This window comes from Pelobates fuscus, chromosome 3, assembly GCF_036172605.1.
Source record: "Pelobates fuscus isolate aPelFus1 chromosome 3, aPelFus1.pri, whole genome shotgun sequence".
In the NCBI taxonomy this organism is placed as follows: Eukaryota; Metazoa; Chordata; class Amphibia; order Anura; family Pelobatidae; genus Pelobates; species Pelobates fuscus.
The window spans coordinates 136,769,857-136,796,536 of NC_086319.1; the positions used below are offsets into that span (position 1 = coordinate 136,769,857).

Genomic DNA, 26,680 nt, shown 5'->3' on the forward strand with positions numbered 1-26,680 from the left:
AGACGCTGTCACGACCCGTGCCCAGACCCGTGCCGCTGAGGCCGGCCCACCTGCTGCTGAGACCCAGGTAAGACTCTCTACCCCGACTTGTACCTTAGACCAGGCCCCGTTAGGCTGGGATACCCCAGAGACGTACGGGAAGGAAACTAGGGAGGACCCGACGTTAGCCAAGTACAGAGCCAGGGCCGACGCTGGGGAAGAAGGAGTAGGTGGGGAACACTACGAGTGGGTGGGGGATAGGCTGTACAGGATCCCGAAACCTTCCCCGAAACCGAATGCCCCTCCGCAGAAACGACAACTAGTAGTACCTGCAAAGTATCGGCAGGAGATTCTGCGGATTGGGCATGACGTGCCGTTGGCAGGTCATCTAGGTTCCCACCGCACAGCTCATAGAATCACCCAAAACTTTTTCTGGCCCAATTTTAACCGAGATGTGCGGATGTATTGTAGCACGTGCGACACTTGTCAACGGGTAGGTAAGCGAGGAGATCATCCAAAAGCTAGGCTACAGCCGATGCCTATCATTGGAGAGCCCTTTTCCCGCATAGCCGTTGACATTGTGGGTCCACTGGCCAGGGCTAGTCCATCCGGTAAGAAATATATTCTTACTGTGGTAGACTACGCCACCCGTTACCCAGAGGCAGTAGCGCTGTCTAATATAGAGGCAGAGACGGTTGCTGATGCCCTGGTTAAAGTCTTTACTAGGGTCGGGTTCCCTCAGGAGATCCTCTCTGATCAGGGAACCCAGTTTACCGCTGTGCTCACCCAGCAGCTGTGGAAGGTGTGCGGCATCAACCCGCTACTTAGTTCACCATATCACCCACAGACTAACGGTCTCTGCGAGCGATTTAATGGCACCCTCAAACAGATGCTGAGGACCTTTACTGACACTTGCAGAGACTGGGAGCGATTCCTGCCTCATCTGCTATTTGCATACAGAGAGGTGCCCCAGGAATCGACTGGGTTCTCCCCCTTTGAGTTACTCTATGGGAGAAGGGTTCGTGGACCCCTAGATCTCATTAGAGGACACTGGGAGGGGGAGACGGAGCAAGAAGGGACCCCCATAGTGCCATATGTTCTGGAACTCCGGGACCGCATGGAGAAACTATCCCTGATGGTAAGGGAAAATCTCCGGGCGGCCCAGGGGAGACAGAAGCGATGGTACGATCGGGGTGCTCGACAGCGGGTCTTCCAGGTTGGGCAGAAGGTTCTAGTGCTCAAACCTGTGAAGGCAAACAAGATGCAAGCATCTTGGCAGGGCCCGTACAAGGTGTTAGCTCAGGTATGTGATACTACCTATCTTATAGCCAGCTGTTCGGATGAAAGGGTACAACGATCCTTTCATGTGAACATGCTCAAGGAGTATCAGGAACGACCCGAGGATGTTGCAGCAGTTTGTGCCCCAGCTACCGACGACCCAGAGAACTTACCTTTACCTGACCTGTTAGAAAGGGATCCCCAGACCGACCTTACTAGCCTCGTACAGCTAGGTGACCGACTAAGCCCGGCCGAGAAAACCCAGGCAAGACAGCTTCTGTGGGAGAAGCAGGCGACGTTCTCCCAAGAACCCGGGCACACCAACCTAGCTATACACAAGGTCGAGACACCCGGACAGAACCCCCTACGACAACCCCCATACCGTATCCCGGAAGCAGTCCGAGAAGGAATGCGGAAGGAGATACAGGAGATGACCCGGCTGGGGGTTATTGAGCACTCAGATAGTCCGTGGGCGTCGCCCGTAGTCCTAGTACCCAAGAAAGATGGGACCACCCGGTTCTGTGTGGATTACAGGCGGCTCAACGAGCGGACTACCACTGACGCCTACCCGATGCCCCGGATAGACGAGTTATTAGACCGCATTGCCAGGGGGCGCTATCTGACCACCATTGACCTATGTAAAGGGTACTGGCAGATCCCCCTGGCCGAGGATGCTATCCCCAAGTCGGCATTCGTCACCCCGTTTGGCCTATACCAGTTTAGGGTTATGCCATTCGGGATGAAGAATGCTCCGGCTACCTTCCAGCGTATGGTGGATAGGCTCCTAGATGGCTGCTAGGGATTTGCATGTGCATACCTGGACGACATCGCGGTCTACAGTGAGTCTTGGGAAGACCACCTAGTACACGTAGGGGTAGTGCTGGACAAGATTCGGGCCGCCGGCCTGACTCTGAAACCAGACAAGTGCCATTTAGGCATGGCAGAAGTGCAGTACTTGGGTCACCGGGTGGGTTGTGGGAGCCAGAGACCCGAACCTGCTAAGGTGGAAGCGGTAGCTAACTGGCCCACACCTATCACCAAGACCCAAGTGCTTGCCTTCCTAGGGACAGCGGGGTATTATCGACGTTTTGTCCCCGACTACAGCACGATTGCCAAGCCCCTGACTGATCTGACTAAAAAGAACTTACCTAGGCAGGTCCTGTGGTCTCCAGCTTGTGAAGCTGCGTTTCAAGCCCTGAAGCAGGCTCTTGTGAATGCCCCTGTCCTGGCTGCCCCAGTCCCTAACAAACGTTTTCTTGTCCACACAGACGCTTCCATGTATGGACTGGGGGCTGTGCTGAGCCAGGTCGGGGAGGATGGAGGAGAGCACCCTGTCGCATATCTCAGCAGAAAGTTACTACCTCGAGAAGTGAGTTATGCGGCAGCAGAGAAAGAGTGTTTAGCCCTGGTCTGGGCACTGAAGAAACTGAGCCCTTACCTATACGGACAAGAATTTTCCCTCGTAACAGACCACAACCCCCTTGTCTGGCTTAACCGGGTCTCTGGGGACAATGGCAGACTGCTGAGGTGGAGTTTGGCATTGCAGCCTTATAATTTCACTATCAGCTACCGGCCCGGTAAGCAGAATGGGAATGCGGATGGGTTATCCCGGCAAATAGACGTCCCTATTCTCCCTAAGTCCGGTCATCCCCAAGTTGACCCGCCACAGGGTCAAGCCGGGTCTGCCGGAGTGTTCCACAAGGAGGGAGCCATGTGACAGACCCATCCATCTGGACTAAACCTATTGGGTTCGTCGGATTTGCCCAGTACTTATGGTCTCTGAGAGATCATGCGGAGGGTTGTGACTTTGTACAAATGACATTTCAAATACAGCGGAAACTAACGAAGCGCCAAAGCTACCAAAGTCCTCAAGGTGGCCGACATCGGACAAAGGACCACGTGGCGGCGGCCATTTTAACTTCGAACCCGCCGACCCGTACTATCGACGATACTTCGACAGTTCAACGAAAGTCGAAGTACCGACCCACTTCGAACGGGACTTAGCCATTTTTAGGCCAGCAAGTGACCGACCGCACAGCCCGAATCCAGGGAACTATTTTGGGCACGAAAAGGTACCTGCGGTCGGTCATAAACGGACTTTCGAGTAACTTTTTATTCACTGAAGGGATTGGTGTGATTTTTGAGAATGTTTATGTTTTAAGTATGCTGAATCTGAATATGTGCCTCTTATGTGAATATGATGGATGGATTTGAAGTTATGAGAGTTGTATAAAAGTATATTTCAAACTGTATGTATAATAGGATTATGTGTCACACCAAGGGGAAGGAATGTGTGGGATGTAACATCGATGCCAGTGGTTATTTTATGCCTCCCCTTGGGTGTGGCCTGTGTGTGTGAAATGCAAATAAAAGGCAGGCTGGCTGATCCAGTCCTCAGTTCATGTTTTACCCTCATAATGGAGCTTGGTCTCGTTATTGGGGGAACCGGGATTACAAGTGACTAAAGACTGTGTATGGAGCTCGGAAGGTGGTACTGTAACATATATTATATGTCTCTGTTTACTATCATGAATTATCTCTTAATATATGTTTTATTTTAAAATGATTCTTAAAATGCTTTAAAATGTTTAAAATATATTCTAATGACAATTTTATATATCTTTGATCAGCTATTTTATATACAAATGTTCTCAATTTATTTGGCTCCCCTTATTTATATTGTCATATTTAGTTTTCCCTATATGTATATATATTATGTGATGTATTTAATACTATATGATGTACCTACCTATAGACAAATCAATTTATTTATCCTGTTCCCTTTTTTACACAAACTATGTGTTTTAAAACAAATTTACTGATATACATGTATACATATCATGTGCAAATGTTACTATATTGATGCAATCTACCATTCCATTATTATGTCCCCTTTAATCCGATCTACAGACGAAAGGGCGTTCTAAACTACATTTCCCATACGCCCTTTCGCCGATTTGCCGATCACGTGACCCGCGCACCATCTCCCTATTGGCCGCGGGTCACGTGCTGCTTTCTCATTACGTTTCCCATGTAGTGCACGCCGCCCATTAACAGGAAGGCTGCACTACTCCATCTCCCATCGGCCACCTCGTCTGTCCCCTCTCTACCCAATAGACGCTGATCACGTGATTCGCGCACTACATCTCCCGAGATGCTGTGCGAGTCACGTGACGCGTCATTCGTATCAATCTACTTAAATTAATGTTTGAAACCTCGTTTTAAAGTCTAATTTACCTCAAATGATTGGGAAAGATAGCCCATTAAAGCAATATACTTTGCTTAATATTTTAATCACAATTTTATATTTGATTTTTTACATGGACAAGGTTTGATTTTAATTGGCTATCAAACAATGATGTCATTTTGGCGCCATTTTTTAAAGTACTAGTGTACCTATATATATTCTTTATGTGCCAGGTTATATGTTATTCCATTTTGATAAAGCCCAAGCGGTGAAACGCGTTAATGGTTATTTATATTGTGTTATTTATATAATAAAAGATATTTGGTTATAGATTTATACCATTATCATTTTTTACACACTACTATTATTACTATTTATATATTTTTTCCTGGCATTTTATACAACATATCCTGAGGTGGGGATTATACCACCAACGTTATTTCCAAAGTGCAGTGTGATCTGCACTCCACTTGTGAGTATATTTTATTTCATTTTATTCACTATCTTACAATATCATCAGAGAGCACTATCTGCTGTTTTTTATTCCCTTCTTCTCCTGAGAATTGGATCAACCCCTTGGAGGACAAGCACCAAGACATCCTGATAGCGGGGATTATTCCGCTATATGCCTATAAATCCTGAGCTGGCTATAGCTCATCTTAATGTGAGTGTGACATATTTATTTTTATCACTGTTCCATTAATTTTATACACTCCACACGATTGGTCCTCTCTCTTTGTGTTTTCCATATCACGAGACGGTGTGAACCACTACAACAAGAGAACACTCCCCCACAGCGGAATTAGTGACTATATTTATATCACTACTGGAACTTATCCACTTTTTATCCATACCACTCTTTTTTAATAAATTTTTTAATAACTTTTTAAGATTTTTTACTACTTTTATTTTTTATATTTCTCTTTTGGCGCAACCTTTCTTTCTTTTTACTGTATATTTCATATATAGAGGGTTTCCCTCTATTAGGTTGCTGCCTGTTCATTATATTATTAGCGCTAACCTCATTATTTTTGTACTATATTATAAACACTGTTTCCCAAATGCTTCCCTATTTAAATGTTGGTCTAAATATCAACATTGTTTGTTATAACAAGATCCAGACAAGCATCCTTTCTAGTTGGTGCTTGTATACGTTGTGACATGAAGGTGTCATTTAACACATTCAAAAACTTGATTCCCCTTGCGGAAGTACTAGTCACTCTATCTCAATTTATGTCCGGGTAATTGAAATCTCCAATAATTAATGTGTTACCCAGATTTGCAGCTTTCCCAATTTGCTCTAGCAGCTGTTCTTCCTCATTAATATTTACATTAGGTGGTTTATAACATTTCCCAACCAATAATTGATTTCCCTTTGTTTGCCCCAAGCAGATATCTACCCATAAAGCTTCCACATTTTCCTCGTCACACTCTACATGCCTAAGATTGAAATACAAACATACCCCACCACCCTTCTTGTTTTTCCTTTTCATCCTAAATGATGTGTACCCATTTAAGTTAACTATCCAGTCATGTGTCTCACCCCACCATGTTTCTGTTATGCCTATTATATCATATTGTGTATGTTATTGCCTTTAGTTCCCACATTTTGTTATATAGGTGTCACATCATGCCATGTTCTGCGGAGATGTCTGGCTTTGGCTTCTGGTATCCAGTCAGGGGCGTATTAGCCGCGAGGCAAACAAGGCATTTGCCTTGGGCGGCATTTTCCAGGGGGCGGCAAAAAACGCCGCCCCCAAATGCCCAAGGCAAATGTCTTGTTAGCCTTGCGGCTAACAGACATGCTGGGCTGGTTGCTGGGCTGATTGCTGGGCGGCCAGCGAGGGAGCTCTTCCCCTGAGCTCTCTGCTCAGCTCCCTCGCGCGCGGCCCGCATAGTGAGGCTGGGAGGCGGAGCCGGAATATGACGTCATATTCCGGCTCCCAGTCTCACTCTGCGGGTGGCGCGCGAGGGAGCTGAGCAGAGAGCTCAGGGGAAGAGCTCCCTCGCCGGCCGGCCGCCCAGCCTGTCCGCCAGTGCCGCCCTACAGCCACTGAACCACCAGGGAATGGGAGAACCCCCCCACCCCAGCATTCCCAAAGGTAAGGAGGCTGGGGGGGGGAGTAAATAAAAAAAAAAGTGAGTGTGTGTGTGTCTCTGACTGTGTGTGTCTGATAGTGTGTGTGTGTCTGTTAGTGTGTGTGTGTGTGTCTGTTAGTGTGTGTGTGTGTGTCTGATAGTGTGTGTCTGTGACTGTGTGTGTTAGTGTGTGTGTGTGTGTGTGTGTGTGTCTGTTAGTGTGTGTGTGTGTCTGTTAGTGTGTGTCTGTGACTGTGTGTGTTAGTGTGTGTGTGTGTGTCTGTTAGTGTGTGTGTCTGACTGTGTGTCTGACACTGTGTCCGACAGTGTGTGTCTGTTAGTGTGTGTGTCTCACTGTGTGTGTCTGTTAGTGTGTGTGTGTCCGACTGTGTGTGTTTGTTAGTGTGTGTGTCTCACTGTGTGTGTCTGTTAGTGTGTGTGTTTGTTAGTGTGTGTGCCCGACTGTGTGTGTTTGTTAGCGTGTGTGTCCGACTGTGTGTGTTTGTTAGTGTGTGTGTCCGACTGTGTGTGTTTGTTAGTGTGTGTGTGTCCGACTGTGTGTGTTTGTTAGTGTATGTGTCCGACTGTGTGTGTTTGTTAGTGTGTGTGTCTCACTGTGTGTGTCTGTTAGTGTGTGTGTGTCCGACTGTGTGTATTTGTTAGTGTGTGTGTCCGACTGTGTGTGTTTGTTAGTGTGTGTGTGTCCGACTGTGTGTGTCTGACTGTGTTTGTCTGTTAGCTAGTGTATGCGTATCTGTCAGTGAATGTGTGTGTATTTAGAAGGCGGGGCAGGGGGGAAGGGTTAGGTGGGGGTGGCGCGCGCGCGCTGTATCCAGTACTCTTTTTACAATTACTGTTTAGTTGTTCTTGGTTTTTTGGTTTTCTATTCTATGTCTGGTTTTCTTTATGCTGGGATTTCTGGGTTCATTCCTATAGTCCGTCCCTGGATTTCCCAGTCTCCAGGTTTCATTTAAATGTTTGTTTTATGTTGCCACACCCGTTTGTTTTCCATCATTCCCTCTGTTTCAGAGTTCCTGCAGGCAGCTCCTCAAAGCTTCTGCCCTTTCTTGCAGGTAAGTGCTATATATGTCTTTTGGTTGTTTTAGCATACATTAGGCAGTTAGGACCTGCCAGATATGGGGTACATTGGCGTTGTTGGCAGGCTTATGCAATGTATGATCATATAGTGTGACTAAATCCCCATGATTTCCATATGTAGTACTTAGTTATTTCTCCTCTTGTTTTGCTTTGTCTTGTTTTAGTTTGTATACCCAGTCCATGTACAGTCCTGTCCAGTCATGCCCATGTTATGTTTATGTTTTCCTCATGTCTTGTGTATATGTTCTGGGTTTAGCTTCCTATCCTTCTCTGGTTCTGGGTTCTCCTAGTTCTGTCTTGTTTTCATGTTTGGTGCCTATCTCTAGTCTTGCCTTGTTTCTAGTACTGGATACAATATTGCTGCAGAGCCTCCCTTTTCAGCTCCTGGGAGGTCTGCTTATTTCCAAGCTCCTGGTTACTGCTGCAGAGCCTCCCTAGCCAGTTCCTGGGAGGTCTGCATATTTCCTAGTTCCTGGGATCCGCTGTAGCTGCATCAGGGTTCTGGTATGTGGCCGCGCAAACGCTGGTGCTCAACACCAGAGGGCGTGTGGTTACCCTGCACCAGGCCCTGATAGTCCATTACCACGCTGAAGACTCCCACTTATATCAGGCACTCAGGGGTCCTGGTTTCCGTACCGCCACCCGTGACAATAGGCTCCTTGCATAGTAAGCATGCATTTAATATTATCATGAGTAATTTTATATCAATATACAAGTTCTCTGTTCTGAGCATGCCCCTCCCCCCATCTCCCCCATATACTGAGCTAAAGCCCATATTATTTATATCCTATCTCCATTTTCTAGATTGCTTTGACCCTCCACCCCTACTACTAGTTTAAAATCTCCTCCAACTTTCTAGCCATCCTATCCCCCAGCACAGCAGGCCCTCTACTGCTTAGGTGCAATTCATCAAGGCTATACAGGTTGTACCCAAGTGCAAAATCATCCCAGTGATCTAAAAACCCAAAACCCTCTTTCCTACACCAAAGCTTCAGCCACGCATTGACCTCTCTAATCTCCTGCTGCTTGTAGCGTGCGGCACAGGTAAAATTTCTTAAAATATCACCTTGTAGGTCCTTTTCAAAAGCTTACTTCATAGTTACCTGAACTAATTTTTAGGCCCTTCCATTTTCTTCTGACTTTGTCATTGGTACCAATATGGACCATGAAACAACTTTAAGAAAAAATGCAGACAGACATACTTGTATTAGAAATACTTAACATGTGTCTCCCTGACTGCAGGCTTCCTGTCTCCCAATAGCTCAGTCACTTCATCAGTGAATGGAATTGTGCTTACAGAGGGGAAAAGGTCAGTCCAGTGTGGCAAATATTGATATAGTTATGTAATGCTAAAATGCAAACCAGTGTGATCCAACTGATATATTATTATTATTATTATTATTATTATTATTATGGTATTTATATAGCGCCATCAAATTCCGCAGCGCTTTACAATGGGTGGACTAACAGACATGTAGTTGTAACCAGACAAGTTGGACACACAGGAATAGAGGGGTTGAGGGCCCTGCTCAATGAGCTTACATGCTAGAGGGAGTGGGGTAAAAACATTAGATAAGCTTGTTGTCTGGTGATAGAAGGGTTAATAGGCAAAACTATATAATAAGCAAACTGAAGTGCTTTAAAGCAGTGTTCCCCAACCAAGTCCTCATGGACCACCATCAGTCCAGGTTTTGTCAGTATCTCCATTGGAATAAAACAGGGAAATACTTAAATCATGGACTGTTGGTGGTCCATGAGGACTGGGTTGGGGAACACTGCTTTAAATGACAAGAGTATCTAATCTCAAAGACACTTTATAATAGTTCAGATTTCCATGAGAAATCTGCATTTTTATAATTAGACAGGCATGGAGGTTATGAAGTGGCAGTCAGGCTCTACTTCCAACCACCTCCCCTTGCTTCCACCACTGCAACCTTCTTCTCAGACCTGAGATCAGAATGCATGTAGAGAGAGATGACTTCAGAGTCTTCTCAATGTGATCTTCAAGAAGGGTGATTGAAAAAGAAGAAACAAAAATAAACATCCACTCCTCTAAAGGGTGGAGTGGCAGGGGGAAACAAAGTCTAGTAAAACATAGCAAACAAACATTAGAATCTTTTATTAAAACCTGGAAAAACAATGAGTAGCTTTACATAGAGTAATTATCGAATTGTATTCAAGGGAATAACAATGGGTCAACCAAAGAAAATAGATGGCAATATGATGATTACCACCCTATAATTCCCACTCAAGAGAAAGGTTAACCTAGGGACCATAATAGGGAAGGTAGCGATATAATAGAAAGTCAAAAGAACATAGTACTACCGTATAGCATTGAATAAATAGCTAAGCAAGTTAGTTAGGCTCTGTCACACTAAATATAAAGTAGAAATCAGTCCCACATGAACCAAAGTACAAAAAGAGGGGAGGGGGAATCCCCAAATATGCAAACATGGGTAACTGGAGACATAAAAAATGTGTAGTTAGGCTAGACTAAACATTCATAGCTTAATGATAGAGGTCCAAAAAGGTTGAAAAAACTATTACCAAGAACTATATAGAAAAGCCAAAAGGAGAAGATCAATCCCTATGCAATCCCTATTTACGTCAGCACCACATATAGCTAGTGCTTAACTTAACCAGATATCCCTCGGACTGCAAAAAGTACCATAACTTAAAGTGCTACTCATCATGTGTCAGAAATAAAATGGGTCAAAAAAACACCCAACATGTGTTTCGACGTGCTCACCAGCCATCTTTAGGGGCAGAAAGCAAACTACAGATACTGACTGTATTTTAAATATCCTACCAAATTATTATCCATGTGGTTAAGTGCTCTCAGCTATAAAGGCCTGCCCACCCCTGGGAGGGTCGCATTAAGACCACACGTCATTTGACTTCTCCCTTCGGTGTCCTTGCGTGAAGAGTATCCCTCTGAATGGCTGACAAAGGGAAGGGGGAGATCCTAAAGGTATGGCTCTGCCCATCCTCCGATGGCTACCAATTGTACCAAAAATAATGCTTGACTCATATGCACCCTAATCAAATTGTAATTATATGGCTTACTAGGCTTTCCTACTGAAAGCAGCATTGAGTGAATTCATTGATAAAGCACAAGATGCAGATATATCAAATTGGTGGGTAGAATAATTTCATCAAAAGGAACAGAGAAAAATTAGAATGGATAATTTGGACTACTTCCTTTGTTCAAGTCTAGTATACATATTGAAAATAATGAATGAAAGAGATGTGGTGGCTACATCAAGAAGCATCAGGGGCAGCCACAGGATCTCACCTCCCAAACAGGGGGGTCACCTAAACTCTGTTGCATCCAACTTTACTCCTCCTTTATAGAGGAGGGTCGATTAATCTCCACAGGCAGAACGGGAACTTCTTATTGAGGAACCTCAAAATGTTTTGGCCTATATTGACCTCTGACAGAAATCTTAAGAATGCTACCCCCTCTCTTTCAGTTACTGCTTGTAGAGGAAGAAACTTGAAGGACATTTTCGTGCCAAGTCACCTTAGTTCCCCCTCTACAGGCTCCATTGGACAATACTTACTATTAGGGACATTTTAACATGGAAACTGTAGTGCCTGTCCTTATATTTCTAGACTGTCAACGGTGTTTCCAACAGCACAAATACAAAATCCTTCAAGTACCATTCTTTTTTAAACTGCCATTCAGTAGGAGTGGTGTACCTGTTGACATGTTTGTGTGGTCTCAAATATGTAGGGAAGACCTTTAGACCTTACAAATGTCGGATTTGGGAGCAGGTCAACTTGGTAAAGAGATGAAGACACCAATATCTAGACACCTAGATCAAAAAACATCAACACCGTAACCACTGCTTAACAGGCATTCATTTTATGGGACTTGTATCTATACCCCAACCACCACATGAGAGAGGATGGGACAATAGATCCTGGCAGAGGAAGGCCTTCTGGATTTATTGCTTGAACACTTTGTCCCCTCCAGGGTTAAATTAGGGTTTCTCGTTTTCCCCATTTATCTGATTAATATTTAAAATTCCATACAGATGCATTAATAACAGTTTTATAACTCTTTTCTTTTTATTTATTTTATTAATTTCTTTAATGGTTTCTTAACATACACATATCTGGATGGCATAAGTGGGCTATGTGTGTCTACTTATTGTGACATTACTATTCAGGCCACTGGCAGGGAACTATGCCATTAAGGACTTCACAGCCGCCCATACACAATCCGTCAGGCTTTCCCTTTAGAGTTAAAGGGACACTATAGTCACCTGAACATCTTTAGCTTAATGAAGCAGTTTTGGTGTATAGAACATGCCCCTGCAGCCTCACTGCTCAATCCTCTGCCATTTAGGAGTTAAATCCCTTTGTTTATGAACCCTAGTCACACACCCCTGCATGTGACTTGCACAGCCTTCCATAAACACTTCCTGTAAAGAGAGCCCTATTTAGGCTTTCTTTATTGCAAGTTCTGTTTAATTAAGATTTTCTTATCCCCTGCTTTGTTAATAGCTTGCTAGACCCTGCAGGAGCCTCCTGTATATGATTAAAGTTCAATTTAGAGATTGAGATACAATGATTTAAGGTAAATTACATCTGTTTGAAAGTGAAACCAGTTTTTTTTTTCATGCAGGCTTTGTCAATCATAGCCAGGGGAGGTATGGCTAGGGCTGCATAAACAGAAACAAAGTGATTTAACTCCTAAATGACGGTGAATTGAGTAGTGAAATTGCATGGGGAATGATCTATACACTAAAACTGCTTTATTTAACTAAAGTAATTTAGGTGAATATAGTGTTCCGTTAAAGTCAGCCCATACACAATCAGCATTAGTCAGGCTTTCTCTTTAGAGTTAAGCTTGGCAACACATAATGCCTATCTCCCCTTTCTCAGTGAGAATGCTCACTCTACAGTTATTTGTGGGGTCTATGCCATACTACTCTTTCATTAGTATGCTGATACCAGAAGATGATATTAAGTGTAAATTGGATGTGGATTGTGTTACTATTCAACACACATACCATGTAGATCTTGGTGCTCCATGAGTGTTATTTTACAATTGTGGAGTTATCTGCCCATGTGCACAACCAATGAGGTCCCCCCTTTTTATATATAGAAAAATGAGATAGTGCACATTTGGTGCCTATTGGGATAGGTGTATACTTTATTTCCCTTTTTTTGGCTATTCTCCTATAGAAGGATCACCTTTGACCATGAAAGGATCTCCACTGCCTGCCTTGATCCAGGGCCATCGAAGCCCACTGGACATTTTCTGCAGAACCCATCACAGCCCACCTGAAATCCCAAACCACCCACTAGGGGGCGGTAGGGACCAGGTTAACTACCCCTGGTCTAGCCTAATTACACCAACTACACAAAACATTTTTCTTATGTCTCCACGTGTTTCGTCTATTTGGGGATTCCCCCTCCTCTCTTTTTGTACTGTGGGTCATCTGGGACTGATTTCTACCTTATATTTAGTGTGATAAAGCCTGACTAACTTGCTTGGCTATTTAGTGTGTTCAATGCTATAAGGTAGAACTATGTTCTTTTGACTTTCTATCATATCCCTTCCTTTCCTATTATGGACCTTAGGTTTTACTGTGGAGATAACCCTTTTCCTGAGTGGGAATTAAAGGGTGGTAATCATCATTTTGCCAACTATTTTGTTTGGTTTTCCCATTTTATTCTCTCGGAGTATCACACTATTTCAAGCTACTACATTGTTTTTACTGGATTCTAATAAAAGATAGGGTTTGCTTGCTATTTTTACTAGACTGTGGGAGTGGATGGGTTTTGTTCTTTCTTCTTTCTATTAATTATTTTAGGGTGGACGCATTATTCGACCCTCCTCCATAATTTGTACCCATCAGAGGATGGGGAGCCATACATTTGGGATCTCCCCCTCCCCCGTTCGGCCATTTAGAGGAATACTCTTCACATGAGGACATAGAAGGGAGGAGTCAAATGACGTGGGGTCTTCATGTGACCCTTCCAGGGATGGTCAGGCCTCCACAGCTTAGAGCACTTAACCAGATGGCTAACTTTTGGTAGCATATCTAAAATCCGGTCAATATCTGTAGCATGCTTTCTACCCCCGACGACCGCCTGTGAGCATGCCGAAACACATGATGGCGTTTTTTTTGTCACTGTTTATTTGACAAATGATAGGTAGCACTTTGTGGACTTCACTTTAAGTTATGGTACTTTTTTTAGTCTGAGGGATATCTGGTTCTACCTTTTTGGACCTCTATCATTAAGCTATGAATGGTTAGTTCAGCCCAGGGTTAGTCAACCATTTAATACCTACCGCCTGCTTTTGTAACTTTGTTGATAGTAACATTTCCTTACTGCCCATCAGTGTAGAAGTAACTAATTTTATAGTGCGATTTTTATTTATATATATTTTTTTAAATTTTTTTAAATATGTACTCCTATTTTTTTTTCTATTCTACTTTTTTTTCTCTGTCTGTGAAGGTTGCTGTGTCTGTGAAGGAGGGTGTGTGTGTGTGTGTGTGAACGGTGTGTGTGTGTTGGGGCGGAGTGAGTGGCACATCCTTTGAGTGAGACCAGTTTAGGTGCCCACCCTGTTTTTTGGGAGGTGAGATCCTGTGGCTGCCCCTGATGCTTCTTGAGGTAGCTGCTGCATCTCTCTTTCATTCATTATTTTCAATATGTATATGTATACTAGACTTGGGCAAAGGAAGAAGTCCAAATTATACCTTCTAATTTCTCCCCGTTCCATTTGATTACATTTTTTACCCACCAATTTGATTTACCCACATGTTGTGCTTTGTTAAAGAATTCAGTCAATGCAGCTTTCAGTGGGAAAGCCTAGTACACCATATTATTACAATGGGATTAGGGAGCATAGGAGTCATGTATGGTTAAGACATATTTTTTTTTTTTTTTGCTTTGGAATGCAACTATCATTTTCATCTAACTGAAAATAATGAGAATCACAGCCATATGTATTCTAAGACTAAATTAACATAAACCTAGGATTTCTCCAAACCTATGTTTACACAAACCCTATGGTCTTCTTTGATTCTTCTACAGGCAGTCTAAGTACAGGGTAACAAGAGATCCATAATGTATTGCTTGCCTAAAGGTTTAGTGTCACCAAAACAACTTTAGCTTAATTAAGCAGTTTTGGTGTATAGCTCATGCCTCTGAAGTTCCACTACACAATTCTCTTCCATCTAAGAGTTTAATCACTTTTGTTTCTGTTTATACAGCCCTACACACACCTTCCTGCTGTGACTGACACAGTCTGCATGAAAACAAAATTGTAACTTACTTTACTTTAAATCTCCTGCTCTGTAAATCAAACTTTAATTACAAACAGGAGACTCCTGCATGCTCCAGCAAGTTATTAACATAGCAGGCGTTTGAAAATTCTATATTAAACAGAATTTGCAATAAAGGAAGTGTAAACATTAGATAACTCTTTCCAGCAAGTGTTTAGGAAAGCTGTGTAAGTCACATGAAGGGAGGTGTGGCTAAAGTTGTATAAACAAAGTTATTTAACTCCTAAATGGCAGATAATTGAGCAGTGAGACTGCAGGGGCATGATCTATACACCAAAACTGCTTCATTAAGCTGAAGTTGTTTTGGTGACTATACTGTCCCCTTTAATTCATGTGATATCTTAAACCTTCACATACCTTAATGCGGAACAGCATGTAATGCATTTCAATACACAAATATCTGACAAAATTCATGCCATTCATTATGATACATTTTCAGTAATGACAATTCACTATTCAGACACAGATGAATACACAGAAAAACAAAATATATTGAGTGTATGTGTATTTAAGTACTAACCATTTATTGCGACTTGAATAAAAACATTCTGTATTGTGAGAGATACAATGCATTGATTGTTTTTAATTACCTCCTTATTTATATGTCCATCTTTGTTTATGTCATAGAGATTAAAGGTCCATCTCAGCTTTTCATGAATCGTCCCTCGTAAGAGAACTGATAAAGCGGTCACAAAATCCTGCCAAGGGAATAAATACAATATGATCGATATATCTTCCTCAAACATTAAGGATCTGAGGAGACCCACTAAAACAATACACATTATATACAAAAACTATTTGCAAAGAGGTGGTTAGATACATTTAATGATGGATTATTTGCATTGTGTTATACCAATTTGCAATGCACTTTATAGAAGTGATGCTTCATGTAGCTGTAATTACTAACTGTGGCCATCATGTCATTATTACATTGTTCTTTAAATACAGGTGGTATAATATACCCTCAATTTCAAATAAATGTCATAAAAAATACACAAGGAGGCACACCCATAACATACAATACTTACCAGCGGGGAAGGGGTGCAAGACTGCTGGCCAGCAGTCATGGAAAGGGTAATTAGGAGCAGCTGCATGTTACTTTGTATACAAATGGCAGGAGGGAGGCTCACTTACCATGAGGGTACATGTCCCACCCTCCCAATATTTGCATTTTTCGTGTTTCTTTTTTGTCACAGATTCTGGAAGTACCTGGCCAGCATAAGGAGTTTGGAAGTGGTCACGCTGCCTCTGGTGGGCTCTGGGGAGACATGCACTCGGGCTAGAGCCTGGGGATTACAATTGCCTGTCTACTTGGTTGTAGGCATACTTAGAGTTATGTTCAAGTTTACGTTACATGGTTATGGAACTCATAAAAAGCTGTAGCCTATGCTTTTAACCATGTAGTGGGTTGTCATTGTTTTATTTATTGGGCATGGGGTTGTTGGGGTTCAGCAGTCATGGTTCATGCACAAAAATGTACAGTTTAAAGACTTTCAAAGTTACTTTAAATGAATGGTCTCAGGCAAATATTACGAGAGCCTATCCTAAACTGTATGCTTAACTGATGGGGCATCTTTGAATGAAGGAGTGATGTGTCCAAATCAAAGAGTCTGATCAGGATACCAAAAATACACAGATAAGAAAGAATAAGGGTACACCCAGAATATACATATGCAGTAATGTGTGTGTGTGTGTATTTACATTCTTAAATGCTGTATTTGTTCAAATGCCATTTTAAGTATTTATTTGTATGTCAGATGTAATGGTGTACTTGCTTCATAAACCTGTCATGAACTAAAATTCATATCGGCCTCAAATAACCACTGATTTGAATAATATTTAGTTTGCACTAGTTGTATCACTCATTCATCACATATGTGTGTAATAAATAATAAAATAAATAATATATATATATATATATATATATATATATATATATATATATATATATATAATCAAAAAAGCATTTACCGGCACTCTTGGAGTAAATTCATTCAGTTTATTTGTAGGTAGAACCAGTCAACGTTTCAGCTCCCGGTCGGAGCTGTCATCAGGACACACAAGGCATAAAATATTGCAAAAGACAAACATATATAAGACATCTCATCCAATAAACTCTCACCAAATCAGCTGTAACTCATCACTCCTCCTGCACGGAGTGTACCCGGCATCACAGCGCATGTGCCGCAGCAGTCCACACTTCCGCATCACGTGATGGAGGGGGGGTCATGTGTTAACCCAGGAAGCGTCACAGTATCCTAGCAACCGCCAATGCGATCGCCCATGGTTGCTACTATGTAAACAGCCACCGGTAGGAGAAAGTCTCCTTTCATAAACAACGCCACCCACTTCATAACGCAGTGATCGGTTGCTATGGCAACCGGCACTAGCCGTGCCAGCAGGAGTAAATGAGAATGAGCAGAGCAAAGACATAGAATATGCTTCAGACTCAGGGGATCTATCAATCAGTATGTGACACGTAAATAAGTGAAAACAGAAAACTACTTAATAAATAAGTGAGCGTAAACAATTTAAACTAACAATCATAAAGTAAGGTTATCACACAATTTGTTAAATGTGCCACTGAAATATAATCATAAGTGAATCAATTATACTATAAGATAGTGTTATGAGTTTTTATTTTAAATATCAATATATATATTATATTACCTAAAAAAGGCAATCCATAATACAAAACAGTCACAAAATATATATATATACAAACCTACTATAAATTACATAGTGTATATCCCTATAATTAATAGGTGTAATGAATTATTACTCTTGTGATAATGTGTTAGTGGTTACGGAAGGGTTATTTGATGTCTGTCCTGATATTCATGTATACAGCTGTTGGTGAGTGTTAGGTTGCCATACTTTACAATATTATAAATGCATAAACTAAATTCATAACATAATTATTTAAAAAAAACTAAAGAAACCTTTCTCCAGGGGATCATCACCAGGGGTCATCTTTCCTAGTGAGGTTCCTGTGGAAAAAACATTATTTCTCTAGACTCCAATAGATTAGAAGGATATAGTAATGCAGCAGTAGTTAAAAAATTATAGGAACGAAATAAAGGAACATTTTTCATTTAAGCCTTTCGGAGCCAAAGTGTCCAATTCCAATATCCAATAAGTCTCTCTCTGTAAGAGAAGTTTTTCTTGATTTCCCCCTCTAGCCGACGACGGGATATGATCAAACGCCACAAACCGCAGAGAAGAAAGTGGGTGTTGCTTTTCCAAGAAATGTCTGGCCACAGGATTGTTCGATCTGCCATCTCGATAGGCAAGACGGATGCTTGACCTGTGGCCTCTGATTCTCTCGCACAGAGCTGTCTCTGTCTTTCCTATATAACTCAGTCCAAAAGGACATGTGAGTTTATATATGACAAATTTTGTGCGACAGTGTTTTCCCGTATGTGGGTGAGAAAGTGTCTTAGATGGAATGATATGCCCGCAGGTTACACACCCTAGGCATCTAATGCATCCATTCCCTCTTTGCGAGGGATTATAACAATGGATGGGATCCGTTTTCACTAATAAATCCCTTAAATTTCTATTTCTCTTATAGCAGAACATAGGTTTAGATGTTAGTTCTTTTGGAAGCGTCGGATCTTGTTGTATCATGTTCCAATTCCGGCTGATGGACTCCGTTATTTCCTTACTTGCGGAGTGTAATTTCATGGGAAATAACTACTCTTGTTGCTGTTTCCTTTGGAGGGGTTCTCTCCTTGTTAGAATATTGTTATTTAGCTTGACACAGAGCATTTTCCAATATAGGGCGTCTGTACCCCCTCTTTACAAATTTTGAGTACATCATTCTCAATTGTTCCTCCCGTTGTTCTTCTTGAGAGTTGTTCCTGTATACTCTCAAGAATTGAGAGAGTGGTAATGATTTTTTCAAATGTGGCGGGTGGAAACTTTCGGCGTGCAGAATGGTGTTCCGGTCCGTGGGTTTAGTGTACAATTTGTACTCAAGTTTGTGATTGATAATAGTTCTATGTCAAGAAATTGGAAATTTTTCGAATCAATATGTGAGGTTACTTTGATTGGTGTCGGTAAGTTATTAACATATTCAATCAGTGTGTCCGCTTCTTCACGTGTTCCATTCCAGAGTATTAAGATGTCATCGATAAATCAATAATATCGTACTATTTGGTTCTGGTATCGTGTCAAAATGTATTTTTGCTCAAAATCAAACATGAACGTATTGGCATACATGGGGGCCATCGCTGCCCCCATAGATGTGCCTGAGACTTGTAGGAACCATTGAGTCTCAAACCTAAAATAGTTGTTTCGTAATGCCAAGGACAGCAATTCCATTGTGTACTCTATGGGAGGTCCACAATAATGTGTAGATTTGGACAATAACTGCCTCATGGCCTCAATGCCCTCTTCGTGCGGGATAACAGTATATAAACTGTTGACATCCATAGTAATGAATAACCCATCAAATTCTTCTATTTGTCTAAGATTATATAGAAGACTATTTGTGTCCTTAATACAAGTTGGAATCGCAGTGACTGGTTGTTTAAAAAGATGATCAAGATACTTGGCTATGGGTTCCAAGATGCCATCCACTGCCGACACAATTGGTCTACCCGGTGGGTTAGTTGGATTTTTATGGATCTTTGGAAGCGTATATAGCACAGGAGTACGAGGGTGGGTTTTCTGCAGATATTCAAACAGATCCATTCCAATAAAGCCTGCCCTCAGTCCAAATAGAAGTGTTTCCTCAATTTTCTGTGCAATATCGCTAGTCGGATCTCTATCCAACGGTTGGTAGGTTGTTTCTACTGCCAGTTGTTTATGGATCTCACTCGCATAATAAGAGTAATTGAGTACCACGATACCCCCGCCCTTATCTGCGGGTCGAATTACAATTGTTGGGTCTGACGCCAGACGACGTACCAATGTATGTTGTTCCTTTGTGAAATTCCAATATAGTGGTTTGTGTTTCTTTAAGGCATCCATGGTCTCATTCTTCACAGTGGATAGAAATGTTCTGATCGTGGGTTTGTTTGTTGGAGGATCGAATTGGCTAGGTTTTCGAAAAAATTGTTGGTTAGGTTTTAAATTTTGATCCCCAGGTTTTTGGTTTTTATTAAAGAAATCTTTCAACCTAAGTGTGCGGCCAAATTTGTATAGTTCCACGTTCCACTGAAAATGGTTTGGAGCCTTAGTGGGTATAAATGAAAGTCCCTTATTCAGAATGTCCAGTTCCTGATGATTAAGTGGTCTATCTGATAAATTAAAGACAGGGATTATTTCCCCACTGTTGGTTTCCGTCTGAGTCCAGTGGGTCCGTCCTTTTTGTCCCCTTCTAGTGGCAGATCTTTTTCGCTTTTGTTTTTGTTCCTTGTGGAAATTCTCTGTGGAAGTATATTTTCCGACCGTACCTCCATTTCTAAAAAATCCCTTGGCTGAGTTGAATGACGTCCTTCATTTTCTGACCCTAATTCACCAGAGGTGACAACTATTGTCATAACGTTAGGTTTTATTATTCGCTTTCTAAATCTTCTTGGGCGAGTACGTTGTTCTCCCGACAGCCATCTATAGACAGTGTGCTCAGAGTAGTCTTGTTGTATACGTTCCATTTTCTGTCTTTTGAACTTTATCAACTGATTTTTATATTTTAACAACTCCTCATTAAGTTTAAGTAGCATATTAATTCCTTCCTGGGAGTTTAATAAGATTGCCTCTTCACTCTCAAATAAACTGAATGAATTTACTCCAAGAGTGCCGGTAAATGCTTTTTTGATTTATATATTATTGGGACCTGGCACCTGGTTACATATTTTAAGTAGTAGTGCAAGAGGCTCTTTTTTGTTTATATATTGGATCTACCTACAAATAAACTGAATGAATTTACTCCAAGAGTGCCGGTAAATGCTTTTTTGATTTATATATTATTGGGACCTGGCACCTGGTTACATATTTTAAGTAGGAGTGCAAGAGGCTCTTTTTTGTTTATATATTGGATCCTTGTGTGTCCTGATGAAAGCTGAAACGGGAGCTGAAACGTTGACTGGTTCTACCTACAAATAAACTGAATGAATTTACTCCAAGAGTGCCGGTAAATGCTTTTTTGATTTATATATTATTGGGACCTGGCACCTGGTTACATATTTTAAGTAGGAGTGCAAGAGGCTCTTTTTTGTTTATATATTGGATCCTCCCAAGGACCCTTCTCTATGCACCCACTAATTGAATGAAAACAGATCCTCTGGAAAGAAAGGATTAACGCAAACATTGGGACACTCTCAGTACATTTTGTATTGTTTTTTAAACAGTTACCATTTTTTCTTTGCTATATTTTTTAATGCATACCAATAAAGCATATCATTTTAATCTTTAAAATTGGATAACTTTTTAAGTAACTCCATATTGAAGAGGGAAGAATAAAGAAGTATTTTGGTTTGATCAAGTGCTGGTTAAAAAGTTTTTTTTTCTCTTAAAGTGGTATCCCCTGAAGGAAGGATAAAGAAGTATTTTTGTTTCGATCAAGCGCTGTCTGAAAGATTTTTTTCTCTTAAAGTGGTATCCCCTGATTATGGATAATTTTCTCCAAGATTCAGGAGCCTATGCAACCCAGGCAAATACTCTTCAATTCTCTAATGAACAGGCTGATGAAATCTTATGGGATTCAACAAGTTTGACTTTACCTACCACAACCACTACATGTGATGTATACTTTAAACTTTTGAAACTTAAAAAGAAATAGATTTGGACCTACACGGACTCTTTTTATCTGATTATCATAGGGCCAAACAAATACCAAGGGGCTTTCGAGTCCATAATATACCAACCATTGGTAGAATGAAATCCAAAGTATGCAAGGATTGGACCCTAGTACTCAATAAGTGCTCATTGGATCTTATGTTGATTACTATACAGGACGTGAAAGAAGATCTCATGGAAATCCGTAAGAAAATTCAACTATTTGAGAGTGAAGAGGCAATCTTATTAAACTCCCAGGCAGGAATTAATATGCTAATAGTTATACCTTAGTTTACGCTCTCTAGTTTTATAACAATAATTTAAAGTAGGCCACAATAAATAACTGGTTGGATAATTTGGAGTCCAATAACTGACCAACCATTCCGGAGGCTCCAGTACCTATAGCGCAGCCAGAGCCTAACCCAGGAGGTAACGTTAACCCCCTACCCACAAAAAGTAATAATATCATTAACCCAGTACATCTCATCCCACAAAACATTAAACGGGACATATTAGAAGGAAAATACATTAATCTGGCTTCTCTGCTCATAGCATCACAAGACGTAATTGAGAAAAGATAATACACGTTGGATGACTTGTCCATAGTAATGAAATCTAGGGATCTGAGACTAAACAGGAAGTAAAATATTTCAGAATTTGTCCTGGCTTTCGGCCTGTATAGGGACGTGATTTGTTCTGCTTTTCCCCACCGTACAGAGAAACCTCATTTATACTTACATAAGCTGATAGAATTGGCGTATAAATACGGAGGATACACTTTTTACGACTACCACAATTCCTTCACTTCTAGATCTGCTGCGTCACTGGCCCAATATAATACTCCTACCGACTGGGGCAAGTTAGAAACAGAATTATTTTGTAGACATTTTGCGGGTCTTAAAACACCATCATGTGCAATATGTTCCTCAGTAGCTCATACTGTTAACTTCCCAGCAACGTAGCAATTCCTTCCACTAGCAATGCCAACCCCGAGTTTCAACCCAATATGGCCCAAAGTGAAATGAGAAATAAACTAGGCAGGTCTATCATTTTTCTTGGGAAGGCTCAAGTCTGTAACAACTTCAATGCTGGAGGATGTAGTTACAGTGCTTGCAGACTCCTTCACGTTTGCTCACTTAGTTTCAGAGCACATGCTAAAACAATATGTCCAAACAGATTGTACCCTAAAAGATCTTCTACACCAATAAAAGTATCTAATTTGCAATGTTACCTGTCTGATTATACTTCTTCAGATCTGGTAGAATTTCTCACCTCTGGTTTCACTAATGGGTTTCACACGGGTTTTGCTGCACTCCCCACAGAAATTCTAGAATGCCCCAACCTACAGTCAGCACTCATTGACCCAAGTAGTTTGCAAGAACTCCTCAATAAAGAAATTGAGAATGGTTTCATGATTGGGCCCTCCACTACCCCATCTTTCACCTCCTGGATAACGGACCCTCTAGGCATAGCTACAGGGAAGTTTAATAATAAAAAAGACTCATCATAGATTTTTCAGCACCTTACTCTTCCACTACACCTATCTTAAATGCACTTATACCATCCAAGCATTTCTCATTACAATATGCAAGAAAAGAAGATGCCATACAAGCTATCATTAACTCTGGCAAGACAGCTTGGTTAAGTAAAACAGATATTACAAATGCATTCAAACTACTACCAATTCATCAATCACTCTGGCACCTGCATGGCGTTAAGTGGGAAGACAAGTATTATTTCACAACAAGACTGACTTTTGGCTCCAAAAGTAGCCCTAAGATTTTTGATATTTTCGTTGAAACATTGACCTGGCTCTTACTTAACAAATGCAGATGTCCAGTAGTCATTCACTATTTGGACGATTTTCTCTCTATTAAACCACACCACTTCACACCAGGCAGTCTACATCACATGCTGTCACTATTTGAGAATTTAGGAGTTACAGTAGCCCTGGACAAAACAGAAGGTCCCAACACTGAGATTACGTTCCTGGGGATAACACTAAATTCAGTTTCCATGCAAGCTAGCCTGCCTCAAGCAAAGGTAGATAGGATTTTAGCATGTATTGATATCTGCACCTCACAAGGGTCTTGCACCAGGAAAGAACTTCAGTCACTTCTAGGGTCACTCAATTTTGCTATGAATACCTCAAGGGAGGTCTTTCATTTCCATAATTCTCTACTCTCTGAAACGGTCTCCTCGATGACGATTCCAAAAGTAACTTAGATCAACCGGCTAGGGCCGACTTAAATATGTGGCATCTATTTCTATCCTCTTGGAATGGCAGGTTATTATTAATTCCCCCCATCTCTGACAATTACCCAGTAATTTAGACTGACACATCAGGAGCCATCGGTTTTCATGTATAAATAGGGGCATAAATTCTCGAGATGAAAATATAATTTTGCCTCTTTATAAATCGCTGGTAAGACCACACCTTGAATATGCTGTGCAATTTTGGGCACCTGTTCTAAAGAAGGATATCATGGAACTAGAAAAAGTGCAGAGACGAGCTACAAAATTGATAAAAGGAATGGAGCATTTTAGTTATGAAGAAAGGTTAAAACATTTAAATCTCTTCAGTTTGGAAAAACGGCGCCTTAGAGGGGATATGATAACCTTATACAAATATATTCGGGGCCATTACAAACCATTATCTGGAAATCTATTCATAAACAGGGCTATACATAGGACACGAGGTCACACATTTAGGCTTGAAGAAAGGAGATTTCATCTAAGGCAAAGAAAAGGTTTTTTTTACAGTAAGAGCAATAAGGATATGGAATTCATTGCCGGAAGAGGTGGTTTTGTCAGTCTATAAAGATGTTTAAACTGCAATTGGATAAATACTTGCAAAAACATAACATACAGGGATACAATTTCTAATTAGTGGGCTAATAGCTGCTTGATCCAAGGAGACATCTGACTGCTATTTTGGGGTCAAGAAGGAATTTTTTCCTAGTTTGTTGCAAAATTGGAATCGCTTCAGACTGGGTTTTTTGCCTTCTTTTGGATCAACAGCAAAAGCATATGTGAGGAAGGCTGAACTTGATGAATGCAAGTCTCTTTTCAGCTATGTAACTATGTAACGCAGCGATTTTTGGCAATGACTCTTGGCCACCAGAAACTTCCTCCATAGAAAATTTCAACAAGACCTCAGCACTGTTTGAAATTTTCCTGATTGTAGTTGCAGCACACATATGGGGTAAAGAGTGGAGAGGTAAATCAGTTAGGTGCTTTTCAGACAACCTAGCAGCTTGTAACATTATTAATAAAGGCCGCTCTCAGTCACTTACAATCATGAACTTAGTAAGGAAACTTACCTGGTTAGCGGCAAATCTACAGTTCTGTCTAAGTTGTATCCACGTTCCAGGTGTTCACAATAATGCAGCTGACACACTCTCACATTCTAATTTACAGGAATTTTTCAGAATCCATCAGACAGCAAACTTACAGCCCAAAGAACCTCCACAGTTCACAGACCAAATATTGCTCTGAATACCCTGTTAAATCACAGTAGATCGCTCGCACAGGCTGTTTTTTCACTCAATACTAAAAAAACCTATGCCAGAGCATATGCTCTGTTTAAAAAATGTGTACGTGATTAGAATGTAATAAATGTTTTTTTCCATAGAAACCATGGTTGCGTTCACAACCTTTTGCCACATATCTCTAAAATTAGCATACAATACAATCAAACTTTACTTAACAGGCATACAACACTACATGTTAACTATTTATCCAAACAAAGCTCCATTCTTAGCCTCTTATCTGTCAAAAGTGTTTTTAAAGAGGCGTTCAGAGACTAACAATTCATAATCCCCTCAAAAGACTTCTAACAGATAGTAACCTATTTAGGAACATCTCCGATTTACTAGACAAGAGCCCTTTTGGAAATCCTATTACGGTTTCCTGAGACCCAAGGAATTTTCCGTGGAGAAAGCATGGATGCTTTCTCCACGGAAAATTCTGTGGGTCGTCTACTTTAGTTAGGTGCTTTCTTTTAAGGCATGACTTAAAGTTGGAACTTTAAGTCATGCCTTAAAAGAAAGCACCTAACTAAAGTAGACGACCATTATATCCTGTCAATCTCGCATATCAAAACTAGCCAGACTGGACCACCAGTAGAGATAAAATATTACCCTACCTCTACCAAGTGGTGTCCAATTCAAATATTGAATAACTTAGTTAAGGTACAGCTTACAGCTAACCCCAAATTTCCACTATTAGCCATTCAAGGGAAGCCCCTAACCAACAAACAGTTCATGCTATACATACGCACATTGATACTCAGACTAGGACATAACCCGCATTCCTTCTCTGGCCATTCATTCCGTATTGGGGCGGCAACAGCATCTTCTGGTAATCACGTACCAACGCTGGAAATCCTCTGCATACAACAGGTACATTCCTAATCCCGAAAAGGAAATCAGACTAGCTTCCCATGAAATGTCCAAATAATGTCTGGCTAAATAAAGTATGTCTTGCAAAATAAATAGTTTTCTTAATTTTTGCCCTCTTTTTACAGGTCTAACCTCACGCCGGTTTCGGCACACCTCAACTGACTTTTATTAAGTGTTCTTGCATTGCAAGACCACTTAATGTTATCTCACATATATATTATTATTAAGTGTTCTTGCATAGCAAGACCACTTAATGTTATCTCACATATATATTATTATTATTATTATTATAGCCAAATTTGCCACCCTAACTCCTCCCACAGTTTTTACACTACATAGACAAAAATTTACCAAAACGTGCAGATTGTTCCCGATCGGATTGCTATTACTTTGTGGAACGTTTCGGCGAATGGTTCTCGGAATATCGTCGTTCTTGTGGCAAAATTTGTCCCATAGGAATGAATGGCAAAGCTAGAGTGGGAGCTGGCAAAAGCTGAAAAATCAGGACATGATTTCTAAACTGCCACCACTCCCTCATTTTCAGGCCCACCTACACAAATCTTATATCAAAACGTTGAGCTATCCCTGCTGCCACTAAATATGTCCACAGCTAAGCCATAGTC

General features: G+C 41.2%; 1 protein-coding gene across 3 annotated transcripts in view; it reads right to left on the minus strand.

Moving 5' to 3' along the window:
* Positions 1-26,680, minus strand: part of KCNIP1 (potassium voltage-gated channel interacting protein 1) — a 1,074,046-nt gene that overhangs the window by 344,156 nt on the left and 703,210 nt on the right. For all 3 annotated transcript variants that reach the window (XM_063447490.1, XM_063447491.1, XM_063447489.1), the window contains one exon: positions 15,522-15,629. In XM_063447490.1, coding sequence (XP_063303560.1) covers positions 15,522-15,629 — 108 coding nt within the window. The remainder of the gene's footprint in view (positions 1-15,521; positions 15,630-26,680) is intronic.